This window comes from Hyla sarda, chromosome 4 (genome assembly GCF_029499605.1).
Source record: "Hyla sarda isolate aHylSar1 chromosome 4, aHylSar1.hap1, whole genome shotgun sequence".
NCBI classification, from domain to species: Eukaryota; Metazoa; Chordata; class Amphibia; order Anura; family Hylidae; genus Hyla; species Hyla sarda.
The window spans coordinates 391333890-391355865 of NC_079192.1; the positions used below are offsets into that span (position 1 = coordinate 391333890).

The window sequence follows — 21976 nt, forward strand, 5'->3', positions numbered from 1 at the left end:
GACAGGTTTTCATAAATCTCCCACTATAGCCCAGAGACATGTATCCAGAACAGGTTACCCCCCTTTATTTACTCTGACTCTCCTAACATAGTATATGAAAAAGGTTTTTTGAGCATGATATTCGCTCAACTATATGAATGCCTACATTTTATAGGGTAAGAGACATCATAGTATAAACCTTTTAATGCAATCTTAACAAAATAAAAATGCAAACGAAATACAAAACAAAAAGCAAGAAGTATTATTCTTATGTTAGACCCCTACTGTTCCAGAGTCAATGCTCCAGAGGTCCTTGTTGGATGGGATTTGGTAATGATGTGGCCATATACCTATGTGATGCTTGGCCAAGCATGTATGTGGAGAAGGGGTAAGTTACTGCCAGATAGCTCTGACAATGGTTTATCTCCTTGTTAACAGAAGGATTGGGCAGTTGAAATCCCTTTCCTATGAAGAAGATAGCCGGTTATACAATGGGTAGCTTAGCCAGTCTCATCAAAATTGTCGGGTTACAGTATCTAATATATCTAGCCAACATTAATGTCATATCATTAGGCTCATCTTTTGATCACCTAATAAATGGTAAAGGAGATTGTATCCTTATCTAAATTGTAACTGAAATTTCTCTAGGCAAATAAAGTGTCAGCCTTATAAGGTATCAATCACCTTTAGAAGAGAGATTTTGGAAGTGGAGTGAAATCAAAAGAGATTGACAATAGGTTGTTACATGGCTTTTAAAAGCATTGTACACATTTGGAAGTGCAAAGAGGAACACTTTAGAAATGAATACACTGGGCAATCAAAACCCATAAGAAACAGCCAAATATGTTATACATTTTGAACAAAATGTGAATCTATAAAGGGTAATCTAATTAACTATATTTTGTTATACTCATCAGTTAGCTAGTGTATTTAAAGGGTTTTTTTCACCTTCAAAATCAGCTTCCTCCACCTAAGTCTGTTTGTGGCCATCTGTAGCAGAGAAATTACGCAACTTTCTTGACTATCATTTATTAGTAAGGGAGTTGCGCAAATGCCATAGCCTCATAAGCTACTCTGTTTACCTTACTCTAGCAGTTACGTAAGCAGAATAACTCATGAGGTTATGCTTTTCCTCGAATCCCATTAAAGTTAGTGGGAGATAGCTGATTGTTTAACTTCACCACTGAACCTGCGTTCAGCTTCCTCCACCACCAATGGCGGCCGCAAACAGGCCAGCGGTGGTCGGGAAGGTGAATTTAGGAGATGGGACAACTCCTTTAGGATTATGGGTATTTATGGGAATTAAGACAAAACATGTATAGATTTTTTTTTTTTTTTTTTTTTTATTCCACATTGATTCAGAGGGAAATACATTCAGGATGGCGATGAGCCATTGGGAAATACATAATCGGAAAATGATAAAAAAAAAAAACTTACAAGCTGAAGACACATCATACAAGGAAGAAACATCTTAAAGATATCCTCTGAATGTCCTAATAATTGTAATTTACCCCAAATCAAATAAAAAATCATAAAAGTATTTCTATAATTGTTAAAGACCTACTGTATGTGTTACAAAAAAAAAACATATTAAAAAATGTAGGACCATTAAACCACCACATGCATAAAAATGCAAACTTATACCAGTGAACTGGGAGAATACCACTGGTGACTAGGGGTTGAATAAAATTCAGCAACTGTTATAGAAAGAGACACATAAATATATATATAATATGTATAGCAATAGATACCACTAAACATCAAATAAATATCATCCGCAGAACATTAATACAATAATTGTGAAGACCAATCTTAAGATTCATACAGAAAATATTACAAAAGGTAAACAAAAAATTACAATTGTAAAGCTCCTCCCTGAAAATATATTCTACTTTAGTTACTAGTGTTGCTCGCGAATATTCGCAATGCGAATTTTATTCGCGAATATCGTATATTCGCAAATTCGCGAATATTCGCGAATATAGCACTATATATTCGTAATTACGAATATTCGTTTTATTTTAAAAAATTTTATTTTTTTATTTTTATTTTTTCATAGTACACATCACAGTGATCATCCCTCTCTGCTTCCAGCTTGTGTGGTGTAAAGAAGACTCTAATACTACTGTGCGAATTTTCGTATATGCGAAAATTAGCATATGCTAATTTTCGCATATGCTAATTTTCGCTCATGTTGATTTTGTATATGTTAATTTTCGCATTCGCGAATTTTCGCTTGTGCGAAAATAAAACGCGAATATTACGAATATGCGAATATTCGCGAATATATGACGAATATTCGGCCATATAATCGCGAATATTCGCGAATTCGAATATGGCCTATGCCGCTCAACACTATTAGTTACCTAGATAAATAGATATTATCTAATTCTCAGCAGGAATTAGGCACATATTTATCTGAACCCCAGGGGTTGAAGAAATATAATTTTTATCAATTACAACTTAATACAACAATAACTCAAACATGTATTAAAAAGTATCAAAATAATATATTTTAACTTCTATATTACATATGGTACCTTACACTACAATCTACAATACAATAACTTACATTGTTTGGATCATTCAGTGAATCCCCCTCAGATGAGGCTTCTTGATATATATCCTTTAACTGAGGATAATTTATAGGCTGCACAATACTGAAATCTTGTGGCTCTGGGGCTGGGGGTAAATGAGTTTGGTAACTCTGCCCCTGGGATCCTGGAGGAACCATCCTGACCTCCATGTATTTTAAGGTCCCGTCTGTGTTCAGGTACAGAGCTGGCTGATACTGATCTGTGTAGGCTTTGGATTGGGATCCTCCAAGAAGACAACAACTACTGCTGTAGTCATAGCTGTCCTTCCTCAGACATCTCACCAATAGTATCATGAAGGTAACAAGTGACACTAAGCTGATGGCCACCAGGGAAATGATTAAATACAGAGTCATATCTGATGGGGGTTTAGAATTTGTCAGGAAGTCACCAGATTTTGGTCTTTCCACTACAACCTCATCTGCTATACTGACAAGTACAGTCACTGTGGTGGATAATGGAGGATTCCCCTGATCACTGATAGAGATGACAAGTTGTTGCTCCATGTTCTCGGTTTCCTGTAATCCTCGTACAGTTCTCACCTCTCCTGTGTGTTTAGACACTTGAAATGATGAATAATTGATGGGGTCAATGAGAGTAAAGACCAACCAGGCATTGTGACCAGAGTCCAGATCCACTGCCGACAGTTTGGTCACCAAATATCCAGCACTTGTAGACTTTGGGATCCTTTCTTGGACAATGAGGTCTTCAGAGTGTTCTGGATACAGCAGAGTGGGGGGGTGGTCATTTGTATCCAGAATGAAGATAAAGACAGGAACAGTGGAAGATATCTGTGGAGATCCTGAGTCTTCTACCTTTATGGTGATCTGTAAAACCTGGATCTGCTCATAGTCAAAGGAACGCTGAGCGTATATATTCCCATCATTAGAATGAATGTAAACAAAGGAGGATACAGAGGAGCCATCAATATAACTCTCTACTATGGAGTAAACCAGATCAGAATTAACCCCCTCATCTAGGTCAGTAGCAGATACTGTACATAGAAGAGTCCCCGGGTCACTGTTCTCCTTAATGAAAGCATTATAAGTAGACTGTGTGAACACTGGAGCATTATCATTGATATCTGACACCCTGAGGGTGACACTTGTTTTACTGTATAGAGGAGGAGACCCTAAATCCGAGGCTGTCAGCTCTATAGTGTATTGGGGGGTTTCCTCTCTATCCAGATTCCCATCTGTGACCAATGCATAGCGATTCTGATTAACTCTTATTTTAAAAGGCACATTTGGTGATATATTTAGTTGTATTTCTCCATTCTTTCCAGAATCCTCATCTTTTACATTAATAAATCCAACAACTGTTCCTATTGGTGCATTTTCCGGGATCTCATTAGCTACTGTTGAAATTGTAATTTCTGGTGAATTATCATTAACATCTTCCACTTCCACATGAACTATACAGTTCCCTTCTAATTTTGGAGATCCTTTGTCTGAGGCCATAATTGATAATTCATAAAAATTTGACCCTTCAAAATCCACCAATCCGTTAATAGAAATTTCCCCATTTTGCTCATTTAAAGCAAACAATTTTTTGGCAGATTTGAATGTGTGACCATCAAAGGAATATTGAATTTCCCCATTTGCTCCGTCATCCTGATCTGTTGCGTTCAGTGTTAATATCACAGTATTCAATGGCAGATTCTCCCTAATACTGATCTTATATACTGACTGATTGAAGACTGGAGGATTATCATTAATATCTAATACAAATATTGTTATTCTGCAGGTCCCTGATCTGGCTGGTTCTCCTCCATCTATAGCTGTGAGAATCAGGTTATGTTCTGCTTTTCCTTCTCTATCTAAAACCTTCTCTAGTATCAGCTGAGGGATGAGCGTTCCATCCTTACGATTCTTCACAGACAATGAGAAATAAGGATTTGTATTCAATGTATACTGACTGACACCATTCACACCAACATCTAAATCCTCAGCAATCTCTAATGCAAATCGAGCACCAGGACCTGAAAATATTTCTGTGATCTCTATAATATGATCATCAGAAGAAAATATAGGAGAATTATCATTAATATCCAGAATCTCTATTTCTAGAGTAAAAAGCTCCACAGGATCCTCAGCCACAACCTCTAACTGCAGTAAACAGCGGGGACTAGATCCACACAGGCTCTCCCTATCAATCCTCTCCTTCACAACCAACCCTCCATTCCCCTGATTTACACTGAAATATTTTTGGTATTTCTCAGATCTCAGATGTATCCTGCGCTGAGAGATCTTTGCACGTTTTATCCCCAGATCCTGAGCTACATTTCCTACCAATGTCCCCGGCTCAGACTCCTCAACAATAGAATAACGCAGCTGCCCAGAGACCCAGCCCCAGCTACAAAGGAGAAAGGAGCAGACTACTTGCCATTTCCAGCACTGACAAAAGCCTCTGATGTCCATATCTTAGGTGATTGTCTTGATATTTGATGTCATGTAGATCCAGTGTAATCCAATATACATGAGGGTCATGTATTCACAGTTCTACCCCAGGAAAAATCAGTAAATCCAAGGAGAAATAACATCCACAGGGCTCTCATCGGAGCAGCAGCTCTTCTTTGTGTGAGAGAAACGATGGGAGGGTGAATCACTGAGCCAGGGGGAGGAGAGCGCACAGCTGACATGAGCACATTCTATAGTATTACTGAAATAAAGGACTGGACAAGTCTACCCTCTACTGGCCTTTAGAAACAATGCATCCGAAATGTCGAAGAGAAAAGGAGAATAGCAATATTAACAATTTGTTCCAAGTATAAAAAAAAATATGTTCTTTTTTTTTGCTTCTGATTAATTTATTCCTTTGTTTACTAACTAATGTGCCTCCAGCTGTAGCAAAACTACAACTCTCAACATGCCAAAGGCTGGCCAGACATGTTGGGAGTTGTAGTTTTGCAACAGCTGGAGGCACATTGGTTGGGAAACACAGGAATAGACTAAGGAGTAAGCACTAAGGATGGTAATCACTAAGGATTACATCTCTGTATTATCTAAGCAATTAAGCTTAATTGTGGTGAATGACAACAAAATACATGTTTCCTAGTAACATAAAAACTGTTTGCAAGTATGTTTTTTTTGCAATCATGATTCTTCACCAATTTGATTGAAAACTATCTGTCTAGTATACCTTGAGATAGGGTAAGTGGTACCATAAGTTTTTTTTGTCATTTTTAACTATATTTGTTTTCATTGTCTTATTTCAGGTTTTGTTATTTAATTTTTTTCTGCACTTGATTAGGCAATCTTACGGAGCAAATACTCTGGTTTGTCAGCAACATTCTAAGATATATGCAACATAGTAAATTGGTGCTGTAGAGGATATGAGCTGTAGCCATCACCTGTGGTGAACAGTGTGTCCTGTGTTCTTTTGCTTTATAGTACAGATGTTACGTGTTAAGGTAATCCTGCCTGTGAAGAAAATAAGATGACTGCTGAGAAGTGATCTCTACAAAGAGGAAGTGCCATTCTTGTATTAGACTTGGTGGACCCGGTAAAAGCCACAACAATTCAGGCTTTAAATATATGAATAAGAAAAAAACAACAACATAAAAAAAAAAAGTTAAATATAAAAAGAACAGTAGATTTTTTTTATGCTAAATGCCTTTAAAGAACTATTACTGTCAGCATCACTTAGAAATGCAGCTGTTATTTTAAAGTTCCATAACAGAAAATTCCTAAGTAATAAGCATTGCCACATCTAATAAAATACAATTCCTTGTCATCGGTGCTTCTTGCCATTGTTTACTCTTCATCGTTATAATTACCTTAGACCAGTATTTCTATCTAAGTGCACATCGGTGTCGAGGTCTGTTCACTGAAGCACGGTGCATGGAATCTTTTTAGATAAGTTGTTTAGGAGTTGAACGGGAAAAAAAATACTGTAGATCTGTTTTTTCCCCCACTTAACTCCTACAAAACAATGGACACCAGACAGAAATCTGAGGGACCCTAAAGTCAATATGACAAGATGATAGTGGGGTGCTGCATGAAAGATTGCAGGGGTCCCCAGCGGCAGGATACTCGCGATCAGGCATCTGATCCCCAATCCTTTTTTATAGGGGATAAGATGTCTTAGGGCCAAAGTACTCCTTTAAGTTGAAGGACTGTTACACAGCACATTAGGAGGAAATAAAGGCCATCAAGGCACAAGCCTCCTAATAAAAGCATCTGCAGACAGAGGCAGCCATGATCAAAACTCTAAGCTCGACATGAAACATAAAAGCACTTAGTTAAATAGTAGCCAAAAAACACAAAACTATGGCTCTATAAATTACTTCAGAATAAAATACAAGTTCAAGGTACTCTGTAGTAATTTGAGGGGACATTGTTTTGTTTATTTTAGCTAAAATTTGTGTTCGTCTGTCCCTCATGTCAAGCTCCAACATTTAACCATAGCTACTTCTGTCTACAGATCTTTTCCGGTCTTTACATACTGAGATGTAATCATGGAAACAGTAAACCGTAACAAATCAATTACATCAGCAACTCGGGTCACAGACGTCCCTACCAGGACAGTGCCAATAAACATTTCGTTTTAAATCTGTGACATGTGGCCCCCTAAAAAAATACTTTTCAATAAACCCCACCCCCTTTCTGAGCATGGTGCTAAACTAAATTTTTTGTTCTTAAAATCTGCCTAATAAAAAGTATGTGTGTAGTTTATATTTCTTAGTATAGAGTTCAACAATAAACATAATAAAAATGTTTTTGTTTTGAATTATTAAATTAAATCATGCAGAAACTCAACCCATAACTCATGAAGCAGAAAGACACGGCCATAAAAAAGAATCACTCTATCACAATCACTCACAAAATACATATTATATCACAAATTACTTAAACATCTAATCTTCTACAGAAAATACCTTCTTAAAAAAAAGTTATATAAACATGTAATCAGGTACAATATATTTGCTTAGCAGCATAAACTTGCAGGGACATAGCTATGAGGGGTACAAAGGCAGCAGTCACACTGGGTCCTGGTGCCTATGGAGGTTCTAAAGCACATTAGCCCTCTAAGAATTCAGGATTATAATTGGCACATGGGGCCCTGTTGCATATTTTGCATTGGGCCCAGAAGCTTCAAGTTCTACCTCTATACACTTGGCTATAAAATCAGTTGAAAATTTGTATAATAATCATAAGGACTATTCTAAAAATTCATACAGCAAATTATAGTAAAAAATTAATTTAAAAAATTACATTATTTTGCCAAACAAAAACGTTGCATCTTAACTTAACCCCTTAAGGACCGGAGGTTTTTCCGTTTTTGCATTTTCGTTTTTTGCTCCTTGCCTTTAAAAAATCATAACTCTTTCAAATTTACACCTAAAAATACATATGATGGCTTATTTTTTGCGCCACCAATTCTACTTTGTAATGACGTCAGTCATTTTGCCCAAAAATCTATGGTGAAGCGGGAAAAAAAATCATTGTGCGACAAAATTGAAAAAAAAACGCAGTTTTGTAACTTTTGGGGGCTTCCGTTTCTACGTAGTACATTTTTCGGTAAAAATAACACCTGATATGTATTCTGTAGGTCCATACGATTAAAATGATACCCTACTTATATAGGTTTGATTTTGTCGGACTTCTGGAAAAAATCATAACTACATGCAGGAAAATTAATACGTTTAAAATTGTCATCTTCTGACCCCTATAACTTTTTTATTTTTCCGTCTATGGGGCGGTATGAGCGCTCATTTTTTGCGCCGTGATCTGAAGTTTTTAACGGTATTTTTGCATTGATAGGACTTATTGATCACTTTTTATTCATTTTTAAATGATATAAAAAGTGACCAAAAATGCACTATTTTGGACTTTGGAATTTTTTTGCGCGCACGCCATTGACCGAGCTGTTTAATTAATGATATATTTTTATAATTCGGACATTTCCGCACGCGGTGATACCACATATGTTTATTTTTATTTTTATTTACACTGTGTTTTTTTTTTTATTGGAAAAGGGGGGTGATTCAAACTTTTAATAGGGGAGGAGTTAAATGATCTTTATTCACTTTTTTTTTTCACTTTTTTTTTGAAGTGTTATAGCTCCCATAGGGACCTATAACACTGCACACACTGATCTTCTATGTTGATCACTGGTTTCTCATAAGAAACCAGTGATCAACGATTCTGCCGGATGACTGCTCATGCCTGGATCTCAGGCACTGAGCAGTCATTCGGCGATCGGACAGCGAGGAGGCAGGAAGGGGCCCTCCCGCTGTCCTGTCAGCTGTTCGGGATGCCGCGATTAGCCGCGGCTATCCCGAACAGCCCGACTGAGCTAGCCGGGAACTTTCACTTTTAGCCACGTGGCTCAGCTTTGAGCGCGCGGCTAAAGGGTTAATAGCGCGCGGCGCCGCGATCGGTGCTGCGCGCTATTAGAGGCGGGTCCCGGCTTCACTATGACGCCGGGCCCGCCATGAAATGACGCGGGGTTACTGTATAACCCCGCGTTATATCAGAAGAGCAGGACCAAGGACGTACCGGTACGTCCTTGGTCCTTAAGGGGTTAAACTTTACTCATAGATATGGTTTGACAAAAGACAAAGCTCAAACAACGTAATACTGATGGAAATCTATAACAATGTCTAATACAACGACCATGCACCATTTTAGTACAGCTGCGTTTGTATGTAGCAGTGATCAGACTGAGCATCCTTCAGTAATACAACCTATCAAAGTAACCCCAAGTAACCTCCAACTATCAAAATGCATGCACCAGCCAAAACCTAAACATTTCCTATTAATAAAAAGATTGTACATAGAAATATACCACAGAGCAAACACACAATTATAAATAGTTCCCACATTTTATTCCATTTCAGATTTCACACCTGAACTAATCAACATGATATACTATAATTTAGGGACTTACATTGTTTGGATCATTCAGTGAATCCCCCTCAGATGAGGCTTCTTGATATATATCCTTTAACTGAGGATAATTTATAGGCTGCACAATACTGAAATCTTGTGTCTCTGGGGCTGGGGGTAAATGAGTTTGGTAACTCTGCCCCTGGGATCCTGGAGGAACCATCCTGACCTCCATGTATTTTAAGGTCCCGTCTGTGTTCAGGTACAGAGCTGGCTGATACTGATCTGTGTAGGCTTTGGATTGGGATCCACCAAGAAGACAACAACTACTGCTGTAGTCATAGCTGTCCTTCCTCAGACATCTCACCAATAGTATCATGAAGGTAACAAGTGACACTAAGCTGATGGCCACCAGGGAAATGATTAAATACAGAGTCATATCTGATGGGGGTTTGGAATTTGTCAGGAAGTCACCAGATTTCGGTCTTTCCACTACAACCTCATCTGCTATACTGACAAGTACAGTCACTGTGGTGGATAATGGAGGATTCCCCTGATCACTGATAGAGATGACAAGTTGTTGCTCCATGTTCTCGGTTTCCTGTAATCCTCGTACAGTTCTCACCTCTCCTGTGTGTTTAGACACTTGAAATGATGAATAATTGATGGGGTCAATGAGAGTAAAGACCAACCAGGCATTGTGACCAGAATCCAGATCCACTGCCGACAGTTTGGTCACCAAATATCCAGCACTTGTAGACTTTGGGATCCTCTCTTGGACCATTAGGTCTTCAGAATGTTCTGGATACAGCAGAGTGGGGGGATGGTCATTTGTATCCAGAATGAAGATAAAGACAGGAACAGTGGAAGATAATTGTGGAGATCCTGAGTCTTCTACCTTTATGGTGATCTGTAAAACCTGGATCTGCTCATAGTCAAAGGAACGCTGAGCGTATATATTCCCATCATTAGAATGAATGTAAACAAAGGAGGATACAGAGGAGCCGTCAATCTGACTCTCTACTATGGAGTAAACCAGATCAGAATTAACCCCTTCATCTAGGTCAGTAGCAGATACTGTACATAGAAGAGTCCCCGGGTCACTGTTCTCCTTAATGAAAGCATTATAAGTAGACTGTGTGAACAATGGAGCATTATCATTGATATCTGACACCCTGAGGGTGACGCTTGTTTTACTGTATAGAGGAGGAGACCCTAAATCTGAGGCTGTCAGCTCTATAGTGTATTGGGGGGTTTCCTCTCTATCCAGATTCCCATCTGTGACCAATGCATAGCGATTCTGATTAACTCTTATTTTAAAAGGCACATTTGGTGATATATTTAGTTGTATTTCTCCATTCTTTCCAGAATCCTCATCTTTTACATTAATAAATCCAACAACTGTTCCTATTGGTGCATTTTCCGGGATCTCATTAGCTACTGTTGAAATTGTAATTTCTGGTGAATTATCATTAACATCTTCCACTTCCACATGAACTATACAGTTCCCCTCTAATTTGGGAGATCCTTTGTCTGAGGCCGTAATTGATAATTCATAAAAATTTGACTCTTCAAAATCCACCAATCCGTTAACAGAAATTTCCCCATTTTGCTCATTTAAAGCAAACAATTTTTTAGCAGATTTAAATGTGTGACCATCAAATGAATATTGAATTTCCCCATTTGCTCCATCATCCTGATCTGTTGCGTTCAGTGTTAATATCACAGTATTCAATGGCAGATTCTCCCTAATACTGATCTTATATACTGACTGATTGAAGACTGGAGGATTATCATTAATATCTAATACAACTATTGTTATTCTGCAGGTCCCTGATCTTGCTGGTTCTCCTCCATCTATAGCTGTGAGAATCAGGTTATGTTCTGCTTTTTCTTCTCTATCTAAAACCTTCTCTAGTATCAGCTGAGGGATGAGCGTTCCATCCTTATGATTCTTCACAGACAATGAGAAATAAGGATTTGTATTCAATGTATACTGACTGACACCATTCACACCAACATCTAAATCCTCAGCAATTTCTAATACAAAACGAGCACCAGGACTTGTTACTAATTCTGTGATCTCTATAATATGATTATTAGAAGAAAATATAGGAGAATTATCATTAATATCCAGAATCTCTATTTCTAGAGTAAAAAGCTCCACAGGATTCTCAGCCACAACCTCTAACTGCAGTAAACAGCGGGGACTAGATCCACACAGGCTCTCCCTATCAATCCTCTCCTTCACAACCAACCCTCCATTCCCCTGATTTACACTGAAATATTTTTGGTATTTCTCAGATCTCAGATGTATCCTGCGCTGAGAGATCTCTGCACGTTTTATCCCCAGATCCTGAGCTACATTTCCTACCAATGTCCCCGGCTCAGACTCCTCAACAATAGAATAACGCAGCTGCCCAGAGACCCAGCCCCAGCTACAAAGGAGAAAGGAGCAGACTACTTGCCATTTCCAGCACTGACAAAAGCCTCTGATGTCCATATCTTAGGTGATTGTCTTGATATTTGATGTCATGTAGATCCAGTGTAATCCAATATACATGAGGGTCATGTATTCACAGTTCTACCCCAGGAAAAATCAGTAAATCCAAGGAGAAATAACATCCACAGGGCTCTCATCGGAGCAGCAGCTCTTCTTTGTGTGAGAGAAACGATGGGAGGGTGAATCACTGAGCCAGGGGGAGGAGAGCGCACAGCTGACATGAGCACATTCTATAGTATTACTGAAATAAAGGACAAGTCTTCCCTCTACTGGACAATAGTGAGAATGCAGGAAATAAATAAAAAATAACACTGAATATAACCAATATAGTTGAGCACTCACAAGGGTTAACCTACAAGCTATAGCTGTAATAAAACTATAAATAAAGAGTAATCTTTTAGACAGGCACACACACAGTTTACTTTAAAAAAAAAAAAAAGTTTTTATAGTTTAAGAACATTTTTATTTAAAACTGAGACACAGTCTTGCTGTGTTTTTTCCCATTCTTTTTAATATATATAATGTCTATTGAACTATATATATATATATATATATATATATATATATATATATATTATATTCAGTATTGCCTTTTTGGTGTACAGCCCCTCTGGTCCAGATACAGTAGTACCTTATCATTAGTAAAGGAAAATCCAACTGGTCATTCTCAAGAACACAATTCCTATTTATATACAAAATCTGTTTTTATATTAGCAATGATCAGATCAGACTGTTAATATAGCCAAACAGTATAAATAGATTAACACAGCCTGAACACTAAACTTTTATGATCAATATTAGCCACTTTTTCTTTTCCGGCAATTCATTTTAGGTACTAAGAAATTTTTGGATAGAGTAGCTGCTATGGCAAAATAAATCAGTGAGGTAGAGGTTAGTTATTTGGTAAACATAGAAGAAAAAATACATATTATGCAACAATGAAAACCATCCACAAATTGAAACAAAATGTAAAAAAATACAAAATCAATAATTTGATTAAGTTGATAATTTGTTAGGATCTGTTCTTCTTGTTAAAATTTGTTTCTTATCCCTATAATCACCACTTAGATGGGCCAGTGTTTTAACATTACACATAGTACTCCAAAACCTGTTTGTAAATTAATGTTGAAATTTAGATTGTGAGTCCCATTGGGGACAGGGACCAATGTGAGTGATGACAAATTCTGTAAAGCACTGTGGAATTTGATAATGCTATATAAATAAAGTAATTATTTTATTCAATGTCTTCTTGGCATGGAAACAGGAGAGAAAACTACAAATTGTGTTCGCCCATTTATTATCTGTACTTTTTTCCTGTCTGTGAATGGGCAACACACAAAGATAAAGGTTTTTGTGGAATTATTTTGTATTTGTGCTTTAGTTTTTTTACAATCTGTGCAGAATCTTTTTAATCCAAATTATTATATAGTATCTTAATGCATACCAAAATCATGCTGCAAAGGTTCTGTTACCTAGTGTAGAGTTCTACAATAAACCTTAAAGGGAACCAATCATCAGATTTTACCCTATATAATGCTTGGCAAAGCGTTATATAGGGTAAAATTGTTGTCCTCACCCTCCCCGGGGGACGCTCCTGCCCCCAGGGATGGTGAAGATATGAAGTTATAAACTAGTCACCACCGCCGCCATAAGTAGTCACCTGTGTGGGGAGCTCTTCTCATCTACTCCCGTTCTTCGGCCGGGAGCGATGCCCCCTCCGCTTGATTGATGGGCTGCGTCATTGTTCCGCTCACTGAACAGATGGAGCAGAGCAATGACGCGGCCGATCAATCAAGCGGAGGGGGCGTCGCTGCCTGCAGAAGAACGGGAGTAGGTGAGAAGAGCTCCCCGCCCAGGTGACTACTTACGGCGGCAGCGGTGACTAGTTTATAACTTCATATCTTCACCATCCCTGGGGCAGGAGCATCCCCCGGGAATGGTGAAAATAAAGATTTTACCCTATATAACGCTTTGCCAAGCGTTATATAGGGTAAAATCTGATGATTGGTTCCCTTTAAGGTTCTGCAATCAAAAATATATTAATTATTATATATTTCTTATAAAGCAAGCATACAGTGCCATAGAAGCAGGACTTTTATTTTATCACTGAATCCCAATACTCAATGACATTTTTAAAAATCCACTATTATATCAAATATTAGTTACCCTAAAAATAAATTCAGTAGCTCAATAGTGCATGAGTTAGTCTCTAGAAGGAATTATGTCATTAGAATAAAGGAGGGAATTTACCCCAAGAGAAAGTGTGCCCCAGATTTACTAAATACAGTGGGGGGGAAATTATTTAGTCAGCCACCAATTGTGCAAGTTCTCCCACTTACAAAAAATTTGAGAGGCCTGTAATTTTCATCATAGGGTTACCTCAACTATGAGAGACAGAATGGGGGTACAGAATACAGAAAATCACATTGTAGGATTTCTAATGAATTAATTGGTTAATTCCTCAGTGAAATAAGTATTTGGTCACCTACAAACAAGCAAGATTTCTGACTCTCGCAGACCTGTAACTTCTTTAAGAGTCTCCTCTGTCCTCCACTCATTACCTGTATTAATAGAACATGTTTGAACTTATCAGTATAAAAGACACCTGTCCACAACCTCAAACAGTCACACTCCAAACTCCACTATGGCCAAGACCAAAACGCTGTCAAAGGACACCTGAAACAATTGTAGACCTGCACCAGGCTAGGAAGACTCAATCTGCAATTTTCAAGCAGCTTGGTGTAAAAAAATCAACTGTGGGAGCAATTATTAGAAAATAGAAGACATACAAGGCCACTAAAAACCTCCCTCGATCTGGGGCTCCATGCAAGACATCACCCCGTGATGTCAAAATGATCACAGGAACGGTGAGCAAAAATCCCAGAACCATACGGGGGGACCTAGTGAAGGACCTGCAGAGAGCTGGAACCAAAGTAACAAAGGCTGCCATCAGTAACACACTACGCCACCGAGGACTCAAACCATGCAGTGCCAGACATGTCCCCCTGCTTAAGCCAGTACATGTCCGGGCCCATCTGAAATTTGCTAGAGAGCATTTGGATGATTCAGAGGAGGATTGGGAGAAGGTTATATAATAAACCAAAGTAGAACTTTTTGGTAAAAACTCAACTCGTTGTGTTTGGGGGGAGAAAGAATGCTGAGTTGCATCCAAAGAACACCATACCTACTGTGAAGCATGGGGGGTGGAAACATCATGCTTTGGGGCTGTTTTTTAGCAAAGGGACCAGGACGACTGATCCGTGTAAAGGAAGGAATGGATGGGGCCACGTATCTTGAGATTTTGAGTGAAAACCTCCTTCCATGAGCAAGGGCATTGAAGATGAAACATGGCTGGGTCTTTCAGCATGAAAATGATCCCAAACACATTGCCCGGGCAACGAAGGAGTGGCTTTGTAAGAAGCATTTCAAGGTCCTGTAGTGGCCTAGCCAGTCCACAGATCTCTACCTCATAGAAAACCTTTGGAGGGAGTTGAAAGACCGTGTTGCCCAGCGACAGCCCCACAACATCACTGCTCTAGAGGAGATCTGCATTGAGGAATGGGCAAAAATACCAGCAACAGTGTGTGAAAACCTTGTGAAGACTTACAGAAAACATTTGACATTGCCTAAAAAGGGTATATAAGAAAGTATTAAGATGAACTGTTGTTATTGACCAAATACTTATTTTCCACCATGATTTGCAAATAAATTCTTTAAAAATCAAACAATGTTATTTTATGGATTTTTTTTCTCATTATGTCTCTGGTAGTTGAGGTCTAAACTTTAATTTCCGAGGAAGATTATATTATGTCCTATGCAGAATATTAGAAAGGCAGAACTGTTTTCTTTCAAAAACAGTGCCACTCTTGTCCATAGGTTGTGTGTGTTATTGCAGGTCAGTTTTATTGACTCAAACGAAGTCAAGTTGAAATATCACACACAACCCTAAGGAAAAGTGTAGTGTTCTTTTTTGGAATAAATTAGCCCTGTTTTTCTATTCCTGGATAACCTTTTTAAAAACAATGGGAGGTTGTTGCTCTCTAATTTCCAAGTAGAATTTTTAAGATGCTTTGGAAATGGGCTCATAGTTGGCTTAAACTGCGCTAGAATCTTGATTCAGAATTCTAGAGCTATTTTGGTTTAGTAGGCCACATATTAATCCATGCCCCTTTGGTTGTATCCCAGTGTGCATGTGGGGGTAGGAGGGATAAATATGTCTGTTTTGTCCATCTGTTAAGTTTATTTTTTTTTTGTAATAATACAAAATGTTTAATCAAAAATATATATTTAAAAATAAATCTAGTATATTTTTTAGAAAGAGGAATAAACATAATCAGGTTTAACAGCAACAGCTCAATAGCAAAGATTCGAGATTCACATAGCAAAAAAATTGACATACAGTACTTTAGACAAAAATATAACTGAAAAATATCATGTGTATATTATCCTTTCTATTACTATTAGATACTGTCTAACTGGCAAAGGGGAAGCATATAGATTCTGGACCTCAAACAAAACCTACAACAAAGGCCAATGCCATGCATGCTGTTCTGCTCTTATGTAACACCTAGCCGACTAGATTCCCTAAAACAGAATCCAACTAAAATTGTATGTGTCCCCTAAATAATCCTTTTAATCAATCACAGAAAAATATAACAATAAGTCAAACTTGAAGTAAAAGCAATATGTTAAAGCACATCAAATCTTTAAAGTAAACTAGTAAAATGTTATGATACTATATTATAAGGACTTACATTGTTTGGATGATTCAGTGAATCCCCCTCAGATGAGGCTTCTTGATATATATCCTGTAACTGAGGATAATTTATAGGCTGCACAATACTGAAATCTTGTGGCTCGGGGGCTGGGGGTAAATGAGTTTGGTAACTCTGCCCCTGGGATCCTGGAGGAACCATCCTGACCTCCATGTATTTTAAGGTCCCGTCTGTGTTCAGGTACAGAGCTGGCTGATACTGATCTGTGTAGGCTTTGGATTGGGATCCACCAAGAAGACAACAACTACTGCTGTAGTCATAGCTGTCCTTCCTCAGACATCTCACCAATAGTATCATGAAGGTAACAAGTGACACTAAGCTGATGGCCACCAGGGAAATGATTAAATACAGAGTCATATCTGATGGGGGTTTGGAATTTGTCAGGAAGTCACCAGATTTCGGTCTCTCCACTACAACCTCATCTGCTATACTGACAAGTACAGTCACTGTGGTGGATAATGGAGGATTCCCCTGATCACTGATAGAGATGACAAGTTGTTGCTCCATGTTCTCGGTTTCCTGTAATCCTCGTACAGTTCTCACCTCTCCTGTGTGTTTAGACACTTGAAATGATGAATAATTGATGGGGTCAATGAGAGTAAAGACCAACCAGGCATTGTGACCAGAGTCTAGATCCACTGCCGACAGTTTGGTCACCAAATATCCAGCACTTGTGGACTTTGGGATCCTTTCTTGGACAATGAGGTCTTCAGAGTGTTCTGGATACAGCAGAGTGGGGGGATGGTCATTTGTATCCAGAATGAAGATAAAGACAGGAACAGTGGAAGATAACTGCGGAGATCCTGAGTCTTCTACCTTTATGGTGATCTGTAAAACCTGGATCTGCTCATAGTCAAAGGAACGCTGAGCGTATATATTCCCATCATTAGAATGAATGTAAACAAAGGAGGATAAAGCGGAGCCATCAATCTGACTCTCTACTATGGAGTAAACCAGGTCAGAATTAACCCCCTCATCTAGGTCAGTAGCAGATACTGTACATAGAAGAGTCCCCGGGTCACTGTTCTCCTTAATGAAAGCATTATAAGTAGATTGTGTGAACACTGGAGCATTATCATTGATATCTGACACCCTGAGGGTGACGCTTGTTTTACTGTACAGAGGAGGAGACCCTAAATCTGAGGCTGTCAGCTCTATAGTGTATTGGGGGGTTTCCTCTCTATCCAGATTCCCATCTGTGACCAATGCATAATGATTTTGATTGGATTGGATTTTAAAAGGCACATTTGGTGATATATTTAGTTGTATTTCTCCATTCTTTCCAGAATCCTCATCTTTTACATTAATAAATCCAACAACTGTTCCTATTGGTGCATTTTCCGGGATCACCTTAGCTACTGTTGAAATTGCCATTTCTGGGGAATTATCATTAACATCTTCTACTTCTACATGGACTATGCAGTTTCCCTCTAATTTTGGAGATCCTTTGTCTGAAGCCTTAATAGATAATTCATAAAAATTTGAATCTTCAAAATCCACTAATCCTTTAATATAAATTTCCCCACTTTGCTCATTTAGAGAAAATATTTCTCTAGTAGATTTAGATGTGTGACCATCAAAGGAATATTGAATTTCCCCATTTGCTCCGTCATCCTGATCTGTTGCGTTCAGTGTTAATATCACAGTTTTCAATGGCAGATTCTCCCTAATACTGATCTTATATACTGAATGATTGAAGACTGGAGGATTATCATTAATATCTAATACAACTATTGTTATTCTGCAGGTCCCTGATCTGGCTGGTTCTCCTCCATCTATAGCTGTGAGAATCAGGTTATGTTCTGCTTTTTCTTCTCTATCTAAAACCTTCTCTAGTATCAGCTGAGGGATGAGCGTTCCATCCTTACGATTCTTCACAGACAATGAGAAATAAGGATTTGTATTCAATGTATACTGACTGACACCATTCACACCAACATCTAAATCCTCAGCAATCTCTAATGCAAATCGACCACCAGGACTTGTTACTAATTCTGTGATCTCTATAATATGATCATTAGAAGAAAATATAGGAGAATTATCATTAATATCCAGAATCTCTATCTCCAATCTGAAAAGCTCCACAGGATTCTCAGCCACAACCTCTAACTGCAGTAAACAGCGGGGACTAGATCCACACAGGCTCTCCCTATCAATCCTCTCCTTCACAACCAACCCTCCATTCCCCTGATTTACACTGAAATATCTTTGGTATTTCTCAGATCTCAGATGTATCCTGCGCTGAGAGATCTCTGCACGTTTTATCCCCAGATCCTGAGCTACATTTCCTACCAATGTCCCCGGCTCAGACTCCTCAACAATAGAATAACGCAGCTGCCCAGAGACCCAGCCCCAGCTACAAAGGAGAAAGGAGCAGACTACTTGCCATTTCCAGCACTGACAAAAGCCTCTGATGTCCATATCTTAGGTGATTGTCTTGATATTTGATGTCATGTAGATCCAGTGTAATCCAATATACATGAGGGTCATGTATTCACAGTTCTACCCCAGGAAAAATCAGTAAATCCAAGGAGAAATAACATCCACAGGGTTCTCATCGGAGCAGCAGTTCTTCTTTGTGTGAGAGAAACGATGGGAGGGTGAATCACTGAGCCAGGGGGAGGAGAGCGCACAGCTGACATGAGCACATTCTATAGTATTACTGAAATAAAGGACAAGTCTACCCTCTACTGGACAATAGTGAGAATGAAGCACATAAGTAGGACAGAATAGGAAAATAAAAATATTAACGGAATACCCTTGGATAATAGTAATATATTCAAACATTGATGCATGTTCATCTGTAATTAAATCATAAATAAAAAATATAAATATAGAGATACTGTTAGCATATTGAGAATAACATTATTATTCCCCAGTATCTATTATTATTATTTCAATATTTACTGAAAAATCACAGCTGTATATAAGAATATGAATAATAAAACTTCAATATATGATTATAGTAAAGGAATATCAAAGTGGTATAATAGCAGATTTGTTTTTATATTAGTATGGGTTATGTGAAACTGTTTCAGTGAAGGTATGGTATAATATAATTTGGCTAATTAAGAACATTTAAAACTGTAGCACATAACTACCTTTTCCATCAATATTTATTATATACAATACCAAGATATTTAGAAAGGATTAGCTGCTATTCAAAAGTAATCTAATCAGATTAAGATAATTAAGATGATGATCATGTTAGAAAATATCATAAATCATAAAAATTTTCTGGTTAGAAGCAATTTAGTGAGTAAGTGATTACTTCTAGATTGGGAAATAAATAGGTCTTCATTGCGTCTATTCATCGGGTTATTGAAAAATAAACTGCAAAACAGTCCATGTTGACTAAAAAGAAGAGATTTAAGAAATATAGAAGTGCAAATAAATCATTAATTTATTTTACTATGCATGCTTGTATTGCTTCTATTAGTAAGTTACTCCAAATCATCACAAATAACATTTGAATTTTAGTATTTTGAATTGTGTTAAGATACTAATGGGGAAACAGTCAAAAGTAAATATGCATATTTTATGTGTAGACTGCGCCTGATTGTATCAGAATTTTTAAAATCGTGTGCCTGTTTTTGACACTGTTTGCGCTACACTTGATGCTAGATATTCAAAGTGTGTGGGCCAAATTTGTGCCCATAAAACTTGCACCGTTTATACCACAGTGGAGGTGGTGTAAACAGAGGCTTGGTTTAGCATCAGATTTCAAACTGACGTATGCCACATAGAAAAATGTGGTGCACACTACACATATTTTTTCACACACAAAGTGGCACGCACTACACAAGTTTTTCATTATTCTCTCATATATCTTTCTGGGATACCATCTTGGTGGGCAAACAAATAATTATTTGCCAATGTAATTATTTCCACTTATACTCCCGCACAAAAGGTACAACACTGTATTCCATTTACACTAAAGCAACAGAGGCAAGTGACTGTCAGATTCATAATAGCATTTGCCTTTAATTGGCTGTCCACTTTAGAATATTCTGACTTGTTAGAAGGGTCCATAAGCATTAAGCTGATTACAAAGTCTCCCTGTTGGTACAACCAGCAAATAGCCTGTAGTAAGTGTTTAATTTCCCTGCAGTGCCTCAACCGGGAAAATGAAATATTACACATTGCTATTCAGATCAGTAAATTGTATGTGTAATGCAGGATAGGGCAGGATTGATTATTTTTGTAATTCCTCTCCACTGCAGCCAAAACATCCTATACAGGTCATTTCTTTCTATGAACTAAGATTCCCCTAACATAATATATCAAAATAAGTTTTATGAACCAGATCAACCCATATATATTTGCATTTTGCCGGCTAACAGCCTTCATGGTACAGCCCCTCTAAAGCATTGATAAAAATTAGAAATCCAAAAAAGCAATACAAAAACAAGAAAAAGAAAACACTCAAAGATGTTTTTTGAGACCAGTGCAACATTAGACAAGGAAAAAACAATCCATGAAATAAAAGAAGAAAAGATACTTTGAATCAGAGGGAAACCCATATAAGATGACCATGGGCCACTGGGAAGTAATTCATCTGAAAATAATAATAATAATAATTTATAGGCTGGAGCCATATCGCCGAAGGCACAAAAATCTTAAAGTGTACCTGTTGTCAACCACAACTTTATTTATAATGTAGATAATACAGTAATATGTATATTTGTAATATACATTGGCTAAAAAAAATGTGTATATTGATGGGTGAAAAAATGCTGTCCCTGCAGCTATTGCCTGTGAGGATTCCAAATACAGGAAGTGAGGACAAGCAAGCCTCTGTGCAGGCTCCTGCATGTCAATCATCCTCAGGTTTGAGCCCGTAGCATGTCACAGAGCCTCACTGCACAGAGCCCTGCTTGTCCACCCTCACTTCCTGTTTTTGGACTTCTCACAGGCAATAGCTGCAGAGACAGAAATATACATAATGTATATTACAAATATTCATATAATGGTATTATCTACATTATTTAAAAATGTTTTTGTTGATGACAGGTACACTTTAAGGATATCCGTAAAATGTACTGATTATTGTAGTTTATCCTCAATAAAATAACAAAAAAAGGAAAAAATATTTCAAAAATTTTCATAGTAATTAAAAACAGACCTAATGTATTTATTGCAAAAAACTATCCAAATATTTGGGACAATTAAACTACCACAAGTATAAAAATGCTAATATATATCCGGTGATTTGGGATAAAATAAAATCTGTCAACAGTCATAAGAAGAGAAACCTTAATATATCACAGGTTTAACTACAACAACTCAACA

General features: G+C 37.7%; 3 protein-coding genes across 38 annotated transcripts in view; all 3 read right to left on the minus strand.

Moving 5' to 3' along the window:
• The window catches only part of LOC130267390 (protocadherin gamma-C5-like), a 571493-nt gene that overhangs the window by 169875 nt on the left and 379642 nt on the right, over positions 1 to 21976 (minus strand). Inside the window, exon 1 of one of the 36 annotated variants that reach the window (XM_056517099.1) lies at positions 16664 to 19248. The exons of the other annotated variants lie outside the window; for them this stretch is intronic. Within the exon in view, the coding sequence (XP_056373074.1) occupies positions 16664 to 19105 (2442 nt within the window). The 5' untranslated portion in view covers positions 19106 to 19248. Of the gene's footprint in view, positions 1 to 16663; positions 19249 to 21976 lie in introns of those variants that run through there. 36 annotated transcript variants of the gene reach the window in all.
• LOC130267392 (protocadherin gamma-C5-like) lies at positions 2329 to 5125 on the minus strand. Its single transcript, XM_056517141.1, has one exon. It carries the CDS (start codon positions 4991 to 4993, stop codon positions 2507 to 2509), a length of 2487 nt encoding a protein of 828 aa, XP_056373116.1. The 5' UTR covers positions 4994 to 5125; the 3' UTR covers positions 2329 to 2506.
• LOC130267395 (protocadherin gamma-C5-like) lies at positions 9138 to 12066 on the minus strand. The gene has a single exon (XM_056517144.1). The coding sequence runs from the start codon at positions 11907 to 11909 to the stop codon at positions 9456 to 9458; it is 2454 nt and encodes an 817-aa protein (XP_056373119.1). The 5' UTR covers positions 11910 to 12066; the 3' UTR covers positions 9138 to 9455.

Bases quoted from the DNA above. Each gene is read 5' to 3' on its own strand.
- LOC130267392 (XM_056517141.1), bottom strand. From the start codon at position 4,993: ATGGACATCAGAGGCTTTTGTCAGTGCTGGAAATGGCAAGTAGTCTGC.
- LOC130267395 (XM_056517144.1), bottom strand. From the start codon at position 11,909: ATGGACATCAGAGGCTTTTGTCAGTGCTGGAAATGGCAAGTAGTCTGC.